Source organism: Theobroma cacao, chromosome 5 (genome assembly GCF_053813885.1).
Source record: "Theobroma cacao isolate CCN51 chromosome 5, ASM5381388v1, whole genome shotgun sequence".
Classification (NCBI taxonomy): Eukaryota; Viridiplantae; Streptophyta; class Magnoliopsida; order Malvales; family Malvaceae; genus Theobroma; species Theobroma cacao.
In genome coordinates, this window is record NC_142643.1 from 2,969,079 (window position 1) to 2,989,316 (window position 20,238).

A 20,238-nucleotide genomic window follows, 5' to 3' on the forward strand; every position below is an offset into this window, starting at 1 on the left:
ACTAAAAACTCTTTTGGTTTTCTTTTTCCACCCGACGTGGGTCCTCTCCCCCCAGCTTTCTCTCTCACACGTGCGGCCGTGATTGAGATTTGAGAATATGTGTTCTCCCTTCAAATTTTTTCTCCCCTTGTGCTTTCCAGCCCCTCCGTTTTCTCCTTCTCTTAATCTGTTGACTCTGTGTTTGACAAACTCCCTTGTGCAATCCCAAGGTTTGAATATAACTTAATACTACAATCCCCCACACTTGCGGCATCAGGATGGGACATTTATTTTGCATTCAATTATTAGCTTATTTAACTGAACCAAATTGAGATTTATTTATGTTTAGCGAGTGAGCATGTAGTATTAATAAATCTTGGATGCATTAACATGTGATGGAGGTGACTTCTGCCTCTAAAAAACTTTGGGATTAAACAGATGGCAGTGACTAATTAGCTAAGAATCCCTGTTGATAATCTGTGGGAATCTGTTGTCGTGTGAAACATCCGATTCACCTTAACAAACCTCATCACCCAATTAATATAGTCAACTCCCAACATATGTTTTCTGATTAGACCTTTAACAACCAACTTCCTTCTCCCTGTTAAAATGTTTTTGATTCATACACGGAACAATTTGTTTTCCAAATGCATCCAACAAGAGATAGAAATTCTGGTTTTGTTCAATTAGTCAGGACAGATTTTGACAAATGGAAACAATGAAATGGGGATTAGGAACTAGTAGAGGAGCAGGAGGAGGAGGCAAGAAAACGTGGTGCATTGAATTACTGTTTAGTGTCTTTTCATTTGGTAATGGCTACTTTCACATGTGCTGCTTTAATGGAAGCTTATTAAATATCAGCAGATTGGTAAAAGAGTCTAAGAATAGCTTTCCAAGTTTCAAAGCAGTGTTGGTGCTTGTTCCAGATTCTTATTTATTAGTTTGTTTAATAAATAAACTTCTGTTACTTTGAGATTGTAATAGAAATATTCAGCCTTGTTGCTTTTGCAAAGGGTAAGGGAAATCAGCCTTTATAATAACAGGAAAACCTTTGTATTGTACAATTAATAGTTATTAAGAAATCAAGTACAGAAGGGACCAGGGGGATGTGCTTGAACTTTGCTTCTAACAGGACTTCAATCAATTCCCAAAGAGAGGAAAAAGGGAAAAAGGGGAAAAAAAACCCTCTAATACACACAGACCATGTCCTACAAATTGACTTGGTACTTGTAGGAACCAGCTGCCTATGAAACCAGGAACCTAAAAGAACAATATACCAACAAAAATTTTTAATGAACTATGACCTTGAAAATAAAGCTTCAAAATCAACATATCCCTTCAAAACAATGAAGAAAAACAAGAGTAAGGGAAGATTAAAGGTTGGAAGTCCAGAACTTGGACTGAAGCAGCTCCTCCTACAACTTCAAAAAGGGTGAATAAGTCAGCACGAGAATAAAGGATTTGAGCAACTAGCTGTACAAGTTGAAATTCAGTGTTTGTTTCTTCCTTTATACTCTCCTACGTTGTCGCTGCTTGAATCCATTAGAATTGTCAATCTCCTTGCAGTTTTCATGAAGTCACTGCAATGGCAACAAAAATTGCTCATTATGTCATCCAATGAACATGACACCTTGCTATTATAAGAAGGATATTTGTAACAAAAGGAGCAAATAGATGTAGTAAGATAAAGGAGTTTTACCTGAATGGTTCATCTCCTATGTGTTTGACTGCACCTGTAACGTCCCGATAGAGCACATGGCTCAGAGTCTCAGAATTTTCTATACCAAACATGTCTGCCAGCTTTCTGTACAATTCATCATAAGAACCCAGGAATGAAAGGTCAAGTGTTCGACCTACGTCCTCTGCTTCCATAAAAACTTTACAGTGACCAGTCTCCAAGTTAGTTTCAGCTTCTTGGCGATTATCCTTATACCATGGGAAACCTTCACAGGATGAGCGCTCTGGCAGGCCTTGTTGATGAAGTGCAGATCCAGAACCATCAGAAAAATTTGCCATCTTATCTACATTCCCTTCTGATGAACTATTTCCAGTAAGAACTGGCGAGACTGTATCAGCAGAGCAGCTGAGAGAGATCTGCTGCTCTGTAAGAATTGGCTGACCAAAAAGTACAAGCTGGGGCGTCTTTGCATCATCAGTTTTCTTACAATTCTGGGTAGAATGGGCCATAGTTAGCACACAAGAAACATTCTCACTCATGCTAGGCTTTTGAATGATTGGGCCACCATTGGAGGTCCTATTGGGTGTAGCAGCATGATCAGGTGGTGGGAAACCAGCCGGAAAGAGACCTGACTGCAGTTTTTTGAGGTGGAGATCCGATAAAGATAGACCATAATAAGCATGCCTGGCTCCCTGCATGCCAGCAGGAGTGTGGTCGGGTAGACACCCAAAGGGGCTGCTGGGCCCAAGAAGGTTGCCTGAAAATGTTGGCATTGGAAGTTGACTGTCAAGGGGGAAATCTGGGTGTTGTGGCAGTCTCAACTTCTTCCTTGGTGGTGAAAAGGGAGATAGATGAATCGCGGGCATGTTCGAAACCAATTCCACCAGCCAAGGACTGACACGTTTTACATTTTGAAGCAAATCCGGCTCGTCCCATGTAACCTGCAAGACAAAACTTGAGCACATAAGAACAATTGAAGGAAAAGAAATCAATTGGATTGTGGAAAACAACAAAAAGTTCACAAGCTAATGAATTACATGAGAAAAGTGATCCAAGATCATATTCCACGTGTCCCTTCATGGGATCTAAATAATGGAATTCAATCATGCCCCTATTATTAGTGTGTCATAATATGCTGTGCAATGAGTTGTTCATGTTTTTCTCTTCATTTTTTTTTTTGTTTTAAAGAAAATCAACTGAGATTACCACAGTTGAACATAATCTTCATAAACATTCAACAAAGTCAAAGAACAACATCACGAATTTGGCACTTGGAACATAAAAATAATTTAAAATGGCAAGACATATTTGCATAAATTATTCACTCACGTCATTACAAGAGGCATTTCATGAAGAGATCCTACTCTTTCAGAGAGAATTTGTCAACAATTTACACATCTTTCAATACACATTCATATAAAAATGCAGTGAGCAAGCAAAACCATCATTGCTGGTCAATGACATCTGTCATATCAGTTTGTCGCACAAGATACATAATCACTAACGTATCAGACATACCATTCCACATAAATTGGCAATTTATGACCTAATCAATCAGAGAACAGAAGGAAGTTGGCCTACAAACAGCGACGAATTGCAATTTCAAACCATGGTCATCAACAACATAAGGTTGCAGTCATCTGACAACTGAACGTAATGGAGAAACCATACAGAAACACAATTAGCAGTCAAGAGAACCAAATTGGTTATGGTGGGTTCAATATGTACTTTGATATCGATGGTCCATACATAGCAGTCTCTAGGAAGTACCTAAAATTAGGAAACAGATACATGGGCTAATAGCACCAGGGAAAATCAGAAAATTTTAACAAGAGTGAGAGAGATTTCTTTGAATTCAACAGAAAGGAACATACACATGAACGATCACATACATCCTTCAAGAAACCAAAAGAAGAGTTGAAATTAAGAAAGATGAGAGTACCTGAAGAAGCCTCCAAGGTGAGTCAGCCCAGCGGAGGGGATCAGCAACTTGAACAGAAGATATAGTGCCCATGAACCAACTAATCCGTGAAGAATCCTCTGTTTCAAAGGCCATTTTAAATCTCATCCCCGAGCACCACCGGATCTGTAATGCTGCTTTCACCAAAGAGGCCTTCACACAAAACTCGGGCGTACTCGCCCTGGGGTAGTAAACAACCTCAAATGGCTGCCCGTTGGCAGCAAGAGTTGCAGCTTCAATAACTTGTTCAGGCCTAACTTTTCTCTTCCCCATCAAATTACTATTTGAGTTAAGCCCATTAGTACTGCCATTTCTCATCAACTTGCTCTCATCTTCCCTCAGAAACGCTGAAAACCCTCCATATGGCACCACACAATTTCCACCAGTAGCGTTCCACCCAGATGAAGACTCAGGCCCTCCTCCAATGCACCTTTTCGCCCTTCGTATACCAATGCAAAGATCCCCATTCTCCGCCCTTAAAAACACAATCGAATCCCCAGCCACAAGCTTCTTATGGTTCACAAAAGTGCTCCATCCCGTAGTCAAAAGATGTCTCCTTGGCGTCCCTCTATATATATGCCTAAATTTCCAGGTCTCCCCGTGGACATCCTTTGCAAGAATAGTCTGAACCGGGGGATCGGCAGAGTAATCCAATCTTGGAAATATCGTCTCAGCACAATACCTTGGAACAGAAAAACCACCACCATTGTTTGCATCTGACTGAGTCAATGTCTTAGCAAAAGATGCCGGCTTTTCCTGTGTTTCATTCCCATGAATGCTTCCAATTCCATCATCTTCAAAATCAGGATCATTAGTACTAACCGGGATCAGCCCAATTTTCGCGAAAACCTCATCAGTCTCAGGATCAGCCATGAACTTAACAGAAGCGACTCTGCAGAGTACATAAGCCGGTATTCGAGGGCAGTTCCTGAAATCAACAGGGCCACAAGCGTGCTCAGCATGGCCTTGAGGAAAGTAAAAGACTTTGGCGTTAACTGAAGGCATCTGAACCATTCCTCCAGCACAGGCATGCCATAGCTGAGAATCCAAGCACTTCTCCATCTCCTTCAGTTTCTCTTTTGAGTCCATAAACGTAATCATCTCAATCAAAACAATGATTGCAACAGTAAAATATTTCGTTTTCTCTTCTCTCTAAGTAAATGCTGTAAAAACAGACAAAAACCCAGAATTACACATGAAATTCAACAAAAAAGAGAAAAGAAAAGGAATCATAAATAAAGTGATAAAATTGAAATTGTTACCTTGTAAAGCATGTATGATCAAGGGAAACTGTGATTAAGAATTTTTTGCCACGTCCAACAAAATATCCAGTGAGGATCTTCTTTTGATCCTCACCAGAAAGAGAATTCAAAACAAAATTTTGTAATTCCACAGAACCTCAACATTAGAGAGCCAACTTCAGATTCCAAAAAGCTCCATCTTTTCTCTCAATACAGCTAAAGCTTCATCACTAAATAATATTCAAAGCCCCCCAAAACTATATCTTCCTCCAATTTAAACAGTTTTTTTTTTTTTTTGCCTCTCTTTAACAGCTTTTAACACCAAAATCTGCTTCTACGATACGCTATAATTGAACAAAATATTAAAGCAAAAAAAAAAAACGCTTCCTCTTTGCTTGTTTCTTGTACAAAGATCAGAGACTAAATCACTTTATCTCCACAAGAAAGAAAACCACTGTTCAATTCACCAAGTTTTAAGTTCACTGTCAAAACTTCTACTACTTCCAAAATTAAGATCCACAAAAACAAGGAAAACCCAGACACAGAAACACAGACAGAAAAAGTCTCTGCTTTTCTTACACTCTCTTTGAGCCCATAAAAGAAAAAACCTCAAACTCTCAGTAACTAAATACACACAAAGTCTCTGTAAACAAAAACTCCTCCAAATTCTCCTCCTATAAAGACCCAAAAAGGATAACTAGGATTAAAAAAGAAAAAACATAACGAAAAAAAAAAAAGACAGTGATGAATCTTTCTTTGGGTGTCTTTCTTTCAAAGATTCAATCAAGAATTACCCTCGTTAGCCGACACAGAAGCAGATAAAAAAGCCATTAGCACACAAAGAAGGAGGAGAAGAAGAAAGAGAGAGAAAAGAAGGGAAGAATATAAAGAGAGCACCTTTTTGGATCATGCAAGAGTCCAAAAAGCACACACTAAAAGAACAGAACACCCTTTTTAACACCCAAAATTATTAAAAATAAAAAATAAAAACCCAAAAAACAAAAATATCAACTTGTCTAGTACTTACTCCCCGGTAATTATAGTGCCCATTGAACAACTTCTTTTTCTACCTTTAGAAATTAAGAAGTAGATGTGCAATTTCCTTTATTATTATTGTTATTAATTATGTTATTAGCATTTTCTTCGGATCTGAAGGAAGTGTATGTGTATCTTAAGAAGCCAGCAAAACAACAAAGATCTTTAAGGAACCTATCCATATTTCATTTTCTTTATTATTATATTGTTTAATAATTCTCATTAATTTATTGATTTACTAATTCTCTCTCTGCATAAACAAATAGGTTATATTATTTGTTTCATTAATGAAAGTGTGGGTTTCCTTTTCCTTATCGTGATATATGTTTATATATTTTAATAAATTACATTTAAAAGAATAAAATAATTGTAATTAATATTTCTTTTTCTTCGTTTTTTTTGGTGCAAATTGAAGTCTAAAAGCAAGGCAGTCGTTAACCAATAACAAGACAAGTTAACCGTGGTTGATGGGGATTCCAAGTCCTTAGTCAACTAGAGTTTGAGTGTACCTTTGTTTTGGTTAACCTCGACTTGTTTCACTTCCTTTTTGAGGATGTATTTGCTTTCTGCTCTTTGCTCACTCTCTCTTGACGCGAGTGCTTTCACGCTACACTTATTGCAAGCAAAGGTTTTAAAAATTTTGTATTAGTAAATGGTTTTGCTGACAATTACTCACAATAAATATATTTATTTAATATATGGAGAATTATAATCACAATTGTTTGAGATATAAAACTAATTAATCTTATATTTTTTATAGTTTTCATGTACTATTAATATTTTAATAAAACAATAATTGAATTTAACAATTTACTCGTATTTATTATGCATGTAAAGTTATAAGTCAATTCGATATTTTTATCTTATAAATTGAGAATATTATTTTTTAACATATATTCAACAGTAAAAAAATATTATATCAAATAAATGATTAAATATTTTTAATTAATTTAAAATTTGACATGCATTATTTATGTGAATAGAGTATGAAATATAACAATTAGATTAATCAAATATAAATTATATGAAACAATGTAAAATTAAAATTAATTTTACATTAGTGTAAGTAAAGAGATCACGTGGGTCTGAAGGGATAAGATTTTTTCGGTTAAATAAAATTTGAATTTAATTTTTTGAGTGGAAAATGTATTCATTTATATGGCTGTTTTTTTTTAACCTATTAACAAAATATATTTTCCATTGATTAAATGGCCAAATTAGGGATGGGGGCGGTAAACTTGTTTAACTCAAGTTTGATTGTGGGAATAGTTTCCGTATTTGGAGGCGCGTGGGGCTGAGATTAGAGTACCTAATTCCTGTTGGTCGGGTGATGGGGAAGCCTGCGGGGAGACTTTGCCTTCCTTTTCTGTTATCTTTGAGCAGTAAAGTCAGTTAAGTCTTGAGACTTGACCAACAGTTAAAACCGAAAAGCTTTTCTTGGGTATTTTGCCACTCTCTTTGACAACAAAAAGCATAAAAATCATAACCTCTCCCACGCCACTAGTTTGCAGCGCGTGTAGTTCGCAGCTAACCAAGAAAAACAATACTTCTTGTTCCTCGAACGCTCACCCCCAGCAGTGGCAGCTCAGAGGAAACCGAAAGGAGAAATATTAAGGAGACTTTCCACTCAGAGGTACCCCATTTGGGGAGGAGAACTGAGTCAAGTGTAATTCTAGAACCCATCGAGTTTATCCTAAAATTCCAGGGCTAATATATGGTATATATACTTTAAAATAATTAAAACTTTAAAAGAAAAACATTCCAAATAAATTTTGTGTAACATTTTTTTTTGGGTGATATTTGACCCTCTACACACTAATTTTCCTGCAGCATTTAAGTCTAATCAAATTATGCCATAACTTGGAAAGCTACAAGCCTGTTAGATCAGAAGTGAAAATGATCCTTATTTATGCTTCAGGCATAGTGATAGCCTGTAAGCAGCATTATACAGCATACAGCAAAAATCAGAAAAGAAGCAAGTTCCAAAGCATGATAAAACATAAATCTGGTCAGTTTTCTGTTACAGATAAAACATACAAAGACAGCTCAATGGCCTTAAAGTCTTCAATAATGTGCACCATTAACGGCTGCCACTGAGGCTGAGGAGCTTATCCTGTTATCCTGCTGCTAACCCTAAAATGGCCAAGGTGAGCTAGAAAATAGTAGGTTTGGCAAATTAAACAGTTTCAAAGTTCAGGGATCAAGCTAAACCGAGACGATATGCTCCTTTTTTTGTGGTGGGTTGGGGCCTTCACGGCAGCTTGAACACGTACCAATACTCAAGATATTGCAGATTACACCAAGTCTCATAATTGCCATCGTGTTCTTCTGTTACTGTTCTGCAAGTTGCTCGGCTTAAAGAAGGGAAAGGAGTTAGCTTAAGGTCCATGGGCTATGATGCTGGAAATCTCTCTTTGCAAGAGGTTTCTCATAATTAGTACTTTTCAGCAATGTAAACAGTGTGAACATTAATGTCAATCCTTGAAGTCCTGCTTAACTAATTTAACTATCTGATTACTGAGCTGAGTAATATATATAAAGTTAGGAAGTTATCTCAAACAAAGTTGAGCTAATTAAGATAGCTTGTGTCCAAGCTAATTAAGTTCAGCTTTGAGAAGCTAATTAAGGCGGCATCATGACCTAACCAACTTCCCTGTTTGCAACAATCAAAAAGATCATAAAGTCACAAAACAGGCTGGAGAACTGAACACTTGCACTGCAAATGCTGAGCAACATACTTTTTCAAAGTTTTGTTGTTAATTAATGTGCTGTTTTTAATTGGGATGGTTGATTAGTTAAGGTCACCAATCATCAAAATTTAATGTAAAAGTGAAGAAGAAGATGATGATGAACATATGACCTGCAACTAAAATAAAATATACATTCCCCCCCTTTTCTTTCATGGGTACAGTCAGTGAAATAAAGTTTAAAGAGAAAGATTTCATTCTTCTACTATACATGAGTCATCTGTTAAGACATGAATTTCCTGGTAGATGAATCCCGCCCCAGCAGTATAAATGATCCTGCCAGTAATTGTTCCACAACTTTTAGCAACAACTCCGAAGATTAATGATCATTTATTTTTCACAGGGCATGACAGTTTAGCATCAAGTTGTCATATTTGGTATTTGCTGCAAGTGTTGGAATCATAATTCAATTCAAGCTTTTGCTTTTAACAATCATTTAAACTCACATCTGCTGGGCTCGCTCATCCATAACAGTTTTAAAACACCTCTGCCCTCAAACAACGCATCCATGCCAACTGAAACTTGAGACTTTAAATCCTCATTATTTTTGAAATGAAGCACGTTAGAAAAAGTCTACTGTGTATCCTTCTAGCACCATGAAAGATAAATATATTAAAAGGAGAGAGAGAAGGATCGATTTTTACAACTCTAATAACCCCATTGAGTTGGAACATTAATCCACGCCCTGGACCGTGCATCCACAAAACCTCACATAGAACTACAAGAAAACAAGCAACAGATTAGGACCAAGAAACCCCATTTTTCCAAATGCCAGATATAAAAACATTTTTCCCTTTCTACTGTAAACCAAGGGCCATCTTTTTTGAGCATTGTTGGTGCCAAAGGACAGAGAAAGAGACCCAATAACCAGAACATGAGCTGCTCTAGGACCCCACCCCCTTGTGGAGCTGCAACCAAATGAGAGAGTGGTTGGAAGAAGAAACAACAAACCAAACGTGACAATGAGCCCATCTTCCCTAACATCATCATTAGAACTGAAAACCCATATATCATCAATTAAAATCCAATGTGGCCCACGTCAAATGTAGGTGGCCTTTGTCCCCCTCGCTCCCTGATCAATTGCTTCAGACATCGACCATGCAATACGCACTACAATACTACCCCCTAAAGCCAGCTAACCCACCAACGGTATGGGTCACGAACAACGACCAAACACATTTTATTTTTATGTTCTTTTCCAAACCAATTATATTTGTAGGTAATATTTTTCCAATATTTTGAACTGACCATGAGTTAAAACCTTCTGACGGTAGTCGATAGAAATATATATGAGCCCTTTTTAACGCCCACAATGTTGTCTAGCCCGAGGTCAGTAACAGGGTTATGGCGAACATTAATTGAACAAGGGGGGGTTAAAGTAAATAATTCTGACCCATGTTCATTTTTTGGTTGCATAATTGAAGGTAGGGTTACAAAGAACAAACATGTAGTGGATAAATTTCAAGGGTGACAGTCACATTTAGGTGTCAGAAGGAAATAATATCGTTGAATTTATTCCCGTATGAGTTTTTGAGTCATTTGTGCCCGGATAAATAAAGCAAGCACAGTGAAAGCATTTAATCACCGAAAGGAAAAATGCCATTAATTATAACGACCCACCAAACTGTTCAAAGTATGTTCACAACTCTCACTTTATCATATGCATAACAACTTACCATACAATACATTATTATTATAATATGTATTCATTTAATTTTGAATTTAAAAATGACTTTACTTTTAAACTTGAAGGGTGGCATTAAAAAATCAGCAATTACAACTCTTTTTATTCTTTTATCGTTGAGCAAAAGAATGTAAAAAGAAGTACCAACATATTAAATGCACCAAAATGGGATTACTTCACCTTTTTTTACTGATATTTGAACATATTTATCATTGGATGACTTTTGTGAAATTTGACACATGGCATTTACTTTAAAAAGGAAACAAGCAAATTGAAGTTCCATGTGAAACATTTTCATTCCATTTGAATAAAACAGGCAACTAAATTAAATCAAGCAACCAAAAGGTTGTTGCTACAAACAAGAATTGATGGTTTAACCAATTTCCCTAAACAGGTGAGAGCTGCTTTTTGTCATGCCAATTCGTTAGAACCTCCAAAGAAAAACCTACAGCTATGTACCTACACGCCCCAATCCCAAAGGTACCATTGCAACAATTATAGCCAAATAGAACACACTACAAAAATGAAGGGCATTGCCCATGAAAAATTAATCATTCCATAAGAAGAAATATTGTCTGTTCTCAAACAAAAATTTCCAAATAAATGCTAGTAATTTTCGATAAAGCACTAACAATTTTTTTGAAAGAATTTATAAAACAATATTGCATGGAAGTCGTTAACAATAATCAAGTGCAAACTGCTTTTTTTTATTTTGTCTTTTATAAAAAAATCGAACTAAACTTGTGTAAATTTATTTCACATTAATATTTTTTCAATAAGGATGTTCCCCTATTTAATTCAAAAAAATTACAAGTCAAAAGATGTAGTGAGAGAGACGATGGTATCAACAATAACTTTTTTTTGTTTTCAATTTTGAGTAAAATTATTGTGTTTTCTGCATTCAACAATATTTTCATTTTCAATAACCTTAATTAGTCATCCCTTTTATTTTTATTAAAAAATTTTTTGAAATTTTTATTTCTTGACTTTTTCTTTCTTCTTCAGTAAAATTTGTCAAAAATTTAATTGTCAATTCAATGTTGGTATATAGAAATCTCAATGGTGTAATTGACATTAAAAGCTTTGTTTTACATTTGTCCACTAGGATTTAATTAATAAAAAAATTCTTTTCAGTAACCAATAGAATGTTGCCAAGTCGACATAATTATCCCCAACATCTCGGGATTTGGAAAAATTTTCTAACCACGATTCATCAATAAAAAGAGCTCGAACGTGGCGGGAGTTGATTGGCTAACGGGTTTTTGATACTAGGGGAAACTGGATTTCATGTGAATCTCTAACTGGCACACGCTAACTTGACAGCTACAAGACAACAAAAGAGAGCAGAATGTGGGCTTTGGATGTTGACAATGCAGTGATGTGTCTGGTTCTGACACAAGAATATCACACGTGTCAGTTTCTGGTTACTGATGTCGTATTATTGGCTGTCCCATTATCATCATCATGGAAAAAAAAAAACTATGACATGGGCCCGCTTTCGACAGCCTCCCAAATCTCTGTTCTCATCTTGTGTTTTTATTTTTATTTTCTCCTTTTGTAAGAAATTCAGATCGATAATTAAACAGGAAAAAGGGTTAGAAAAATAGAAGAAAAACCAATCAACGACATCATTTCTTTCCTTTTCTTTTTTTTTTTTTTATTTTCTATGGTCCAGAAGAATTCCTTATGATAAGCCATGCCCAAAGCTGTCTGGTTTCAGCGTTTACAAAGTAACATGACAAAAAATTGAAAATTCTTCCTAGTGAATGGACAAATACAAGTGGTCCAATTAATTAATGACAAACTGTGTCGTGGATGATTTAACGTCCTCATATATCCAACGTTAAATCGATTGATAATAAATTCAAAAGATTTTGTATATGTTTAAATGATGTGAAATAAATGTTTTTCTATCAATTTTAAGTGAAATTATATATTTAACTTTATTGAATAATATGAAAATGGTTCTACTTGAAGTTGGTTAAAAGGGAAACAAAAAAAAGAATGGATAGGGATAGTGTTTTCATTGATCAGAGATACTATAAAATGTCATTAAATTATTTAAAATGTTTTTATTTTTTATTATGTTTAATTATATTTTTATATTTTTATTTTAAATTAAATAGATATTTATAGTTAATGATTAATTAATTACGATTAGTTAAAATGATATCTATCATTTTTATGTTAATGTGATATATTATCGTACTAGTGTAGTGTGAGATTGCCATGTGATTACGTAATCATGTTTTATTAGCATTCTACATCATCTTTCATTATGGTAAGTCAATATGTCACATAATATAAAATTGACATTGGTTGTTGTAACTAAATAGTTAGTAAACTGTTAATTATAAAAACTTATTTGATTCAAAATAAAGGTAAAAAAATTTAATTAATAATAAGGGTAAAATATCCACACTTTCTTAAATTTTAATCGAAATTACATAAAGATCTATTATTTTTCAAAATAAACACTCTGTCTCAAAAAAATATTTTTTATTGGACACGTTAGTCCAGTTGTTAGTCAATCGTTAATGTTTTCGTTAGTTTGATGACATGGTAAAAATAAAAAGATAATTTTATCCTTAATTAATTTTTAAAATTACTATTATATATTTTTATTATTTTTTTATTAATTAAAAAAAAAACTCCCATCTAGGGAGCATTGGAACTCCCTTAGGGAGCTTTAGATCTACTACTCCCTTGGGAGCACCGGTGCTCCCCTTCTTTGGGAACATCAATCTAGTGCTTCCCTCCCTTAGAAGCCCCAGCCGGTGTTCCCCTTTCTTGGGAAGTGATTGATGTTCCTTATATTTTTTAGTTTTTTTAAATATAATAATAATTTTTTAAATTAATAAAGAAATAATGGATATTTTAATCCTTTCATAATCTCTGTTAACGATGTTTGCATTCTTAGAGTAGAGTGTTTATTTCGAAAATTAATGAACCCGTTTAGAATTTTGATTAAAATTTAAAATGTGTGGATATTTTATCCTAAAATAATAAAAGAATAAAAACTTATTTAAAATTTTCTTTATAATTTAGGAATTTTTTTTAAGTATTATGTCATAGTTTATAAATAATTTGATCCATTGCTTAGCTAAAAATTGATTTTTCCCCTAATATTAAAGCTTTATAAAATACCTTTTTGCTATCTAAAAAAATAAAAATATCTTTTTCTTATTGCATTTTATAAAGTCCTATTCTTTTCATGAGCTAAGCTTAGAACTAATTGGGCTTTGATCCAGTCAACACAAAACTGTTAGAAGTGGGCTGCAGCCTGATCCTTTAGCTTCGTGGTGAGGTAAATTCTTTTTTTGGCCAAGATTAGATGTATTACTTTGGTCAACAATTAAAGTCAGTACTTTACAGGTCAAATTATACAATTAGTCTTTAAATTTTGTTAAAATGATAGATTTAATTTCTATGTAATAATTTTTAAAAATTAAGTCCTTGTATTTTTGAAATTAATAATATTAGTCTACTCATTGATAGTGTTAAAAAATTTTCATTACCTATGCTGATATGCAGATATGGTATTTGACTATAATGATGTAGTATTGAATTTGATAATGTTACATCTGATAATGATGTAATAATTATGTAATAAAATTTTTTGACTAACTTGTCGAGACGAATAAAAGATTTAAATAATTTTTTTATCCTTTGTTTGATTATTTTTTATTCTTTTTTTTTTTTGGTAAAAAGGATCAGAACAAAATTAAACTGCATCAATTTAGGCCATGCAATGCCCAAAGTATATGCTAGTAACAAAAAAACTATGCTACTAGGAAGGGACTCAAATACATGTAACCTCAAAGATAAATCATCATTGTGAGTAGCCGTATAGTCTGCACTTTGGCTTGCCTCACGATGCACATGAGATAATAAACATTCCCAATTTTGTTGAAACAGCTTGTTAATGTTGCTCAGAATATGAGCATGAGGATCAAATGCATTACTCTGTTTACACAATTTTTGAAGAACTATCAAAGAGTCAATTTCCACCTCTACCTTTCTGAAGCCTCTATCAAGTTTTAACCCCTAGTAGATCGAGGCAGCTCAATAACTTAAAAGACCTAAAGTGAAATATTCAAATAAGGTATTTTAGTGCAATTAAGAAAAAAATTATTAAAATTTTATTTTTCTAACTTTTAAGATGCAAAATGTCTACTTAAATTTTTATTGTCAAGTTTTTTTAATATTTATTTTTCAATTTATAATATATTCAATCAATTTAATCTTTATTGAGATATTGTTGATCTTAAATAAGATTTTATTTATTTTAATTTAAAAAAAACTTCTTTCTCTCGATACAACACTTATTAGAATTGTTAACATTATTCTAAAAGCAATATATGCATTTGGAAAATAATTGAGTCTTGTATATGATTAAGTATGTCAATTGGACTGTTATCTTCCATTTGGATAATTTTTTAAAAAAATTTTACCTCTAAAAATAAATCTAAACTATCAATATCAAGATTAAAATAATAGTCTTTTAAACTATTATCGTCTAAGGATTTCAATTTTTTATCGCTAAATAAATTACAAAAAATACTTTCATATATCTTAAATTGTTCAAATCTACTTCGGAGTGAAAATTACTTGATCTAATATATATAAAAAGTAATCAATTTTAAATGATTTTTCAAGAGATCTTGTTATTTTATTATCAACATTCTCATCAAATTATTTTTTTCTGTTAATTATATGTGTATCATGAAATTTAGATTCTAAGTTAATTTTATTGTTTCAATTTACGGTTTAGGAATTGGGAAGTCATAAAAATTGAGATTTATTATGCACATAATTAAGGAGTGAGAGAATATGTCATTTTATTAATTATTTTTTACTTTTTACACATTTTAAATAGAAAATGAGATAAATAATTGAAAATTAAAAGGGATATGAAATTGAAAGAAAATACATATTTATTAGACATGAGAGAATAGATAAATAATTTATTAATTATGTTAATTTTTATATATTTTTAATATAATTAATTATATTATAATTATTATAATATTATGAGTTCTCCCCAAATTTAAGGCTTAAAGCCCTTGCTTGGGTGGTTTTACCCAAGTGCCGACCCTGATGATAGAGTGCCCACAACTCGGTTGTCAATGAAAAGGAAACTCTTAACTTTTTATGTAAAGCCAGCAATTCAACTACCCTTATCATCACTGATTACACTTCCACCGGCTATTCCCCAGGTTGGTCCCTCGTGTTGCCATCCACATTAAATTTAACATATGATAGCCATAGTGTTTTACAAGCAATCAACACCTCCTGCTTGACTCTTCGTTGTTCTTGGCTTATATTATCCCATGCCTTCTTAGCTTTCATCTAGATTTGTTTCCATACGTTATTTGGCCATGCAAAAAACTTATCATGAATAGTCAAGTTACGCCAAAACCATACGAAACAAATTGTATGCACAAGAATCGAACTCCATGAAACACTCTCAAAGAATACACCATTCGATATGTTCCACTGCATCTAGTCCTTCAAATTCAAATCAAAGAATTTGCCATTCACAAGTTCAAATCTAATCTAGAGCCATAAGTGCTAGATGATACATAATCCCGCAAGGCATGTAGAATTGTCTCTTTGAAGATTCCACAACATGGACACAAAGTAGATATGCCCATAATTTTTCTGTTCAACTAGGAAAATGTAAAGAGAGAATTATGCATGATACACCGAAGAAACATACGAACGTTCATTAAATTCAATTCTTTCTCTTTTCTTAATTCTCTCTTGATGATCACTTAAATTGATATTGTAATCGAATTGAAAAATTGATTATTTCTTTTTGAAAAAATCAAAAGAAAAATAAAAAATATGATTCATAAATGATTCGTCAAAATTGATTTTAAAAATTACAAATTAAATTTAAAAGCTAACATCACATCAATATAATCATTACATTATTTTTTAATTTTACTTTACCATTATCACGTCTCAAATTCAATACTTATAATAAAATAACATATCAAAAACAGTAACGAAAAAATTTTACCACCAATAATGATTAGACTGACATTATTAATTTTGAAAGTATAAATATTTAAAATTTTATAAATTATTGTACTATGTTGACAAAATATATAGATTAATTGCATAATTTAAGCGTTGAAATTTTGTGAGAGATTAATTGTTACGTGAAAAATGTGGTAAATGCAAATTGCAAACTGACAGATATGATAAGAGTGAAGATAGTGAAACTAAAAGCATGGGAAAATGAATGAAAAATCCTAGTCAAGTGCCAACTTCTGAGGAAGCCAACTGGAGCTACTTCCTTATATTTCTTCACTTTTTTGCTTTAGACTCGCTGACTTACTATTTTTTTTTCTCTTTCAGGAACCACTTTGTTCACTTTGAGAAAGGTTCTTTCTTCTCTTCTTTCTAGGATATCATTCATTCATTCTTCTTTTTCTTTGGTAACTTGTCCATTCCATTTTCCTTGGTAACTTGTCCATTCCATTTTAAAACTGCATTACAAAAAGAAAGAAAAATGGCCTTCTTGAGGCTGGGTTCTAAGTCTGAAGCATTTCACCGTGAAGGTCACTCTTGGTAAGCTTTTCTATTTACGTTGGGAAATGGGGTTGGCCTGATTTTCTAAGCTGTAAAGAACTGTGAGTTTTTGTGGTGAATTGGAAGGATATTTTTGGAATTAATATGGAATGTTAGCTTGATTAATCAACTGGAAAAATGTCAATTTTAGAGTCTTTATCAATTATTTAAATCTGCTCAAATCTTTTTGTCTTCCTTCTTGGCTTCATTAAAACAGGAATAAAGTATATTGTAACTCTCTTTAGGTTCTGGCTTGTATCTAAACCGAAAATTGGAGTGTTAATGATGCCTGAACTCCGAGTGAAATGTTGGTTTTTATCATACATACTTATGTTCTAATTTCTATAACTAGAATTTTGTTTAAGGTGTTAGGCAATATGTGGAGAAGTACTTAACCTAAATGAGCTTCTAAGACTGAACAAATGGTGGACTATTCAAACAAGCATTCAACTAGTGGGTGATATAAAGGACTTAGCTTTCTTGTTCTTCTTTATATAGTCATTCTAAGAGAAGAATGAGACCATAAAAAGTGTAATAGGAAGAGAAAAATAAAGGTTTCTTGGATATTGATTTACCTTGAATTAAAAATTCATGGATCTCAATTATGGTGCCTGCTTTTCAGGATCTGCACATCTGGACTTCCAAGTGATGTTAGCATTAACATTGGAGAAATGTCTTTCCATCTCCACAAGGTGTGTTCATTTCAGTTATATTTTTTCTTTGAAATGGCTACGTACCTTTGAGTTCTTTTATCTATGTGGTTTTCTTTACTTTTATTCATCAATCATTCAATGTGGCTAATATAATTTCTATGCTGGGCTCATTTTGGCATCTATTGAAGTTTCCATTGCTTTCAAGAAGTGGGCTACTATCAAAGCTTATTGAAGAGTCTTCCAGTGGTGATGGATCAAGTTTTAGTTTAAGACTTAATGATATACCTGGTGGAGCCAAAGCCTTTGAACTTATATCCAAATTTTGCTATGGTGTAAAAATAGAGCTCACCGCACTAAATGTAGTCAGTATTAGATGTGCTGCAGAGTATTTGCAAATGACTGATGATTATGGAGATGGAAATCTTGTAATGCAAACAGAGTCTTTCCTTAATGAGGTACTCGGAAATTGGGCAGATTCAATTAGAGCTCTTGAAACATGTGAAGAAGTTCTTCCGTATGCTGAAGAGCTTCACATTGTCTCAAGGTGCATCGATTCCTTGGCAATGAAGGCTTGTGCAGACCCAAGCTTATTCAACTGGCCTTTACCAGGACGGGTTCCCAAGCAAAGTCCAGAAAATATAGGCTTATGGAATGGGATATCAACTGCAACCAAGACACAACCTACAGGTGAGGATTGGTGGTACGAAGATGTATCATTCCTTAGTTTACCACTATATAAAAGACTGATTTTAGCTATTGAATCAAGAGGCATGAGGCCTGAGAATATCGCTGCATCTGTGGTACACTATGCTAGGAGGTATCTCCCCTTGATGAATAGGCAATCAAGCTTCAATGATGCTAACCATGTTAACCCTGGGACAACTATTTCCAACCCTTCTGAAGCAGATCAAAGGGCTCTCCTGGAAGAGATTGTAGGGTTACTTCCTAATAAGAAGGGAGTCACATCCTCCAAGTTTCTGATTAAACTACTTAGTACTGCTATGGTATTGCATGCAAGTCCATCATGCAAAGAAAATTTGGAGAAGAGGGTGGGAGCCCAGTTAGATCAAGCTTTACTTGTGGACTTGCTCATACCAAATATGGGTTACTCAGAGACACTTTATGATATAGATTGTGTTCAGAGAATTCTTGATCATTTCATGCTAGTAGAGCAAGCTGCAGCTATAACAACTCCTCCTTGCATAGTTGAAGAGGCACAGTTAATGAATGGATCTGATTCATTGACACCCATGACAATGGTGGCCACTCTGATGGACGGATTTTTGGCAGAAGTGGCACCAGATGTTAATTTCAAGCTTCCCAAGTTTGAGGCTCTTGCTGCTACCATCCCTGATTATGCAAGACCACTTGATGATGGCCTTTATCATGCAATTGATGTGTACTTGAAGGTAGTCCTCGTAACTTATTTCTATTTTGTTTATTCTGCTTTGAAATCAATTTCACAATGTGATGGAATTCTGATTGAAATTCTTAATAAATTTGAACCCAAATTCATTTTATGTGTCATCAGGTCTTAAGAATGAATTCTAAATTACTTATCCACCAAAAAAAAAGAAAACAAAGTACTAATCCTGAATCTTCAATATACTTCACATTTGCAGGCACATCCTTGGATTACAGATCTTGAGAGAGAGCAACTCTGCAGACTCATGAACTGTCAAAAGCTCTCATTGGAAGCCAGCACACATGCAGCCCAAAATGAGAGGCTGCCTCTTCGAGTAATCGTCCAAGTCCTCTTCTTTGAGCAACTACGACTACGTACATCAATTTCTAGCTGGTTCTTTGTCTCTGACAATCTCGAAAACTCACAAAATCCTGATGGAAACATTGGACTCCTAAAAAATGATGGCTCTTATACTATGAACTCTGCACAAGATTGTGCTACAGGTGGTCAAGATGATGTGAAGCATCGAGTTTCTGAGCTTGAAAAGGAGTGTTTGAGTATGAAAGAGGAGCTGCAGAAACTGGTGAAGACAAAGAGAAGTTGGAGGAATTTCACCAGAAGGTTAGGTTTCAATAAGAAGTCACATTCTTGCTGTTCAAAGGGATCAAAGCCTACCAATCTAAGAGCACCCCCATCATCCATGAACAGACAACAAAACTATGAAAATATTGAGGTGGTTCCTGGAAGTTTGAAGGTCAATTAAAAGGAAACTAATTTTTCTTTGCATTTTTATCATGTTACCTTTTGATGTTGAATGCAACAAGAATTTGATTCTATTGTCTGTGGATTAAATAACAGGTTCTTTTAGGTATTATTTAACAAATTAGATTGTAATTCGATTTATTTATTAAGCTTGAAGTCATAGGCTTTTGTATGACTGCTAAAACTCAGTTTTATTTATTAAGTTAGAAACCTCCAAATGTTGAAGCATTGTGAAGGTGAGTAGGCTGCAAGCCTGCAATACTGTTAGAATGGTCTTGTCCTTTTAGACCATTTTTTTACTTATTCCCTACGCCTTTGCATCATTTTTCCATACTTCAGTTCGAGATATAAATGTTTACTGTTCTGTGCTAGCTTCTGTTTGTTGCAGCCTAAACAGTTATGGTGCATTTCATATTATTTAATAAATTGACAAGTGTCTGTATTTAACATAGAGGAAGCACGACCTCTTCAAGGTTTCTATTTGTGTAGATTTTTCCATCATAATAACCGAT

At 34.0% G+C, this 20,238-nt stretch overlaps 2 protein-coding genes across 3 annotated transcripts; one reads left to right on the top strand and one right to left on the bottom strand.

The window, feature by feature from the left end:
* Positions 1–994: 994 nt before the first annotated feature.
* LOC18597960 (auxin response factor 18-like) lies at positions 995–5,769 on the bottom strand. Of its 2 annotated transcripts, XM_007027274.3 has the most exons (4): positions 4,880–5,769; positions 3,600–4,780; positions 1,679–2,598; positions 995–1,559 (listed from the first exon to the last, which is right to left on the bottom strand). In XM_007027274.3, exons 2-4 carry the CDS (start codon positions 4,716–4,718, stop codon positions 1,469–1,471), a joined length of 2,130 nt encoding a protein of 709 aa, XP_007027336.3. In that variant the 5' UTR covers positions 4,719–4,780; positions 4,880–5,769; the 3' UTR covers positions 995–1,468. The 2 variants fall into 2 exon arrangements, with proteins under 2 accessions (XP_007027336.3, XP_088662661.1); XM_088806535.1 differs by lacking the exon at positions 995–1,559 and having other exon boundaries at positions 1,675–2,598.
* Positions 5,770–16,839: 11,070 nt separating this feature from the next.
* LOC18597962 (Phototropic-responsive NPH3 family protein) lies at positions 16,840–19,809 on the top strand. The gene is made up of 4 exons (XM_007027276.3): positions 16,840–16,906; positions 17,529–17,598; positions 17,748–18,968; positions 19,182–19,809. The coding sequence occupies exons 1-4, from the start codon at positions 16,848–16,850 to the stop codon at positions 19,725–19,727; spliced, it is 1,896 nt and encodes a 631-aa protein (XP_007027338.3). The 5' UTR covers positions 16,840–16,847; the 3' UTR covers positions 19,728–19,809.
* The last annotated feature ends 429 nt before the right edge of the window (positions 19,810–20,238 follow it).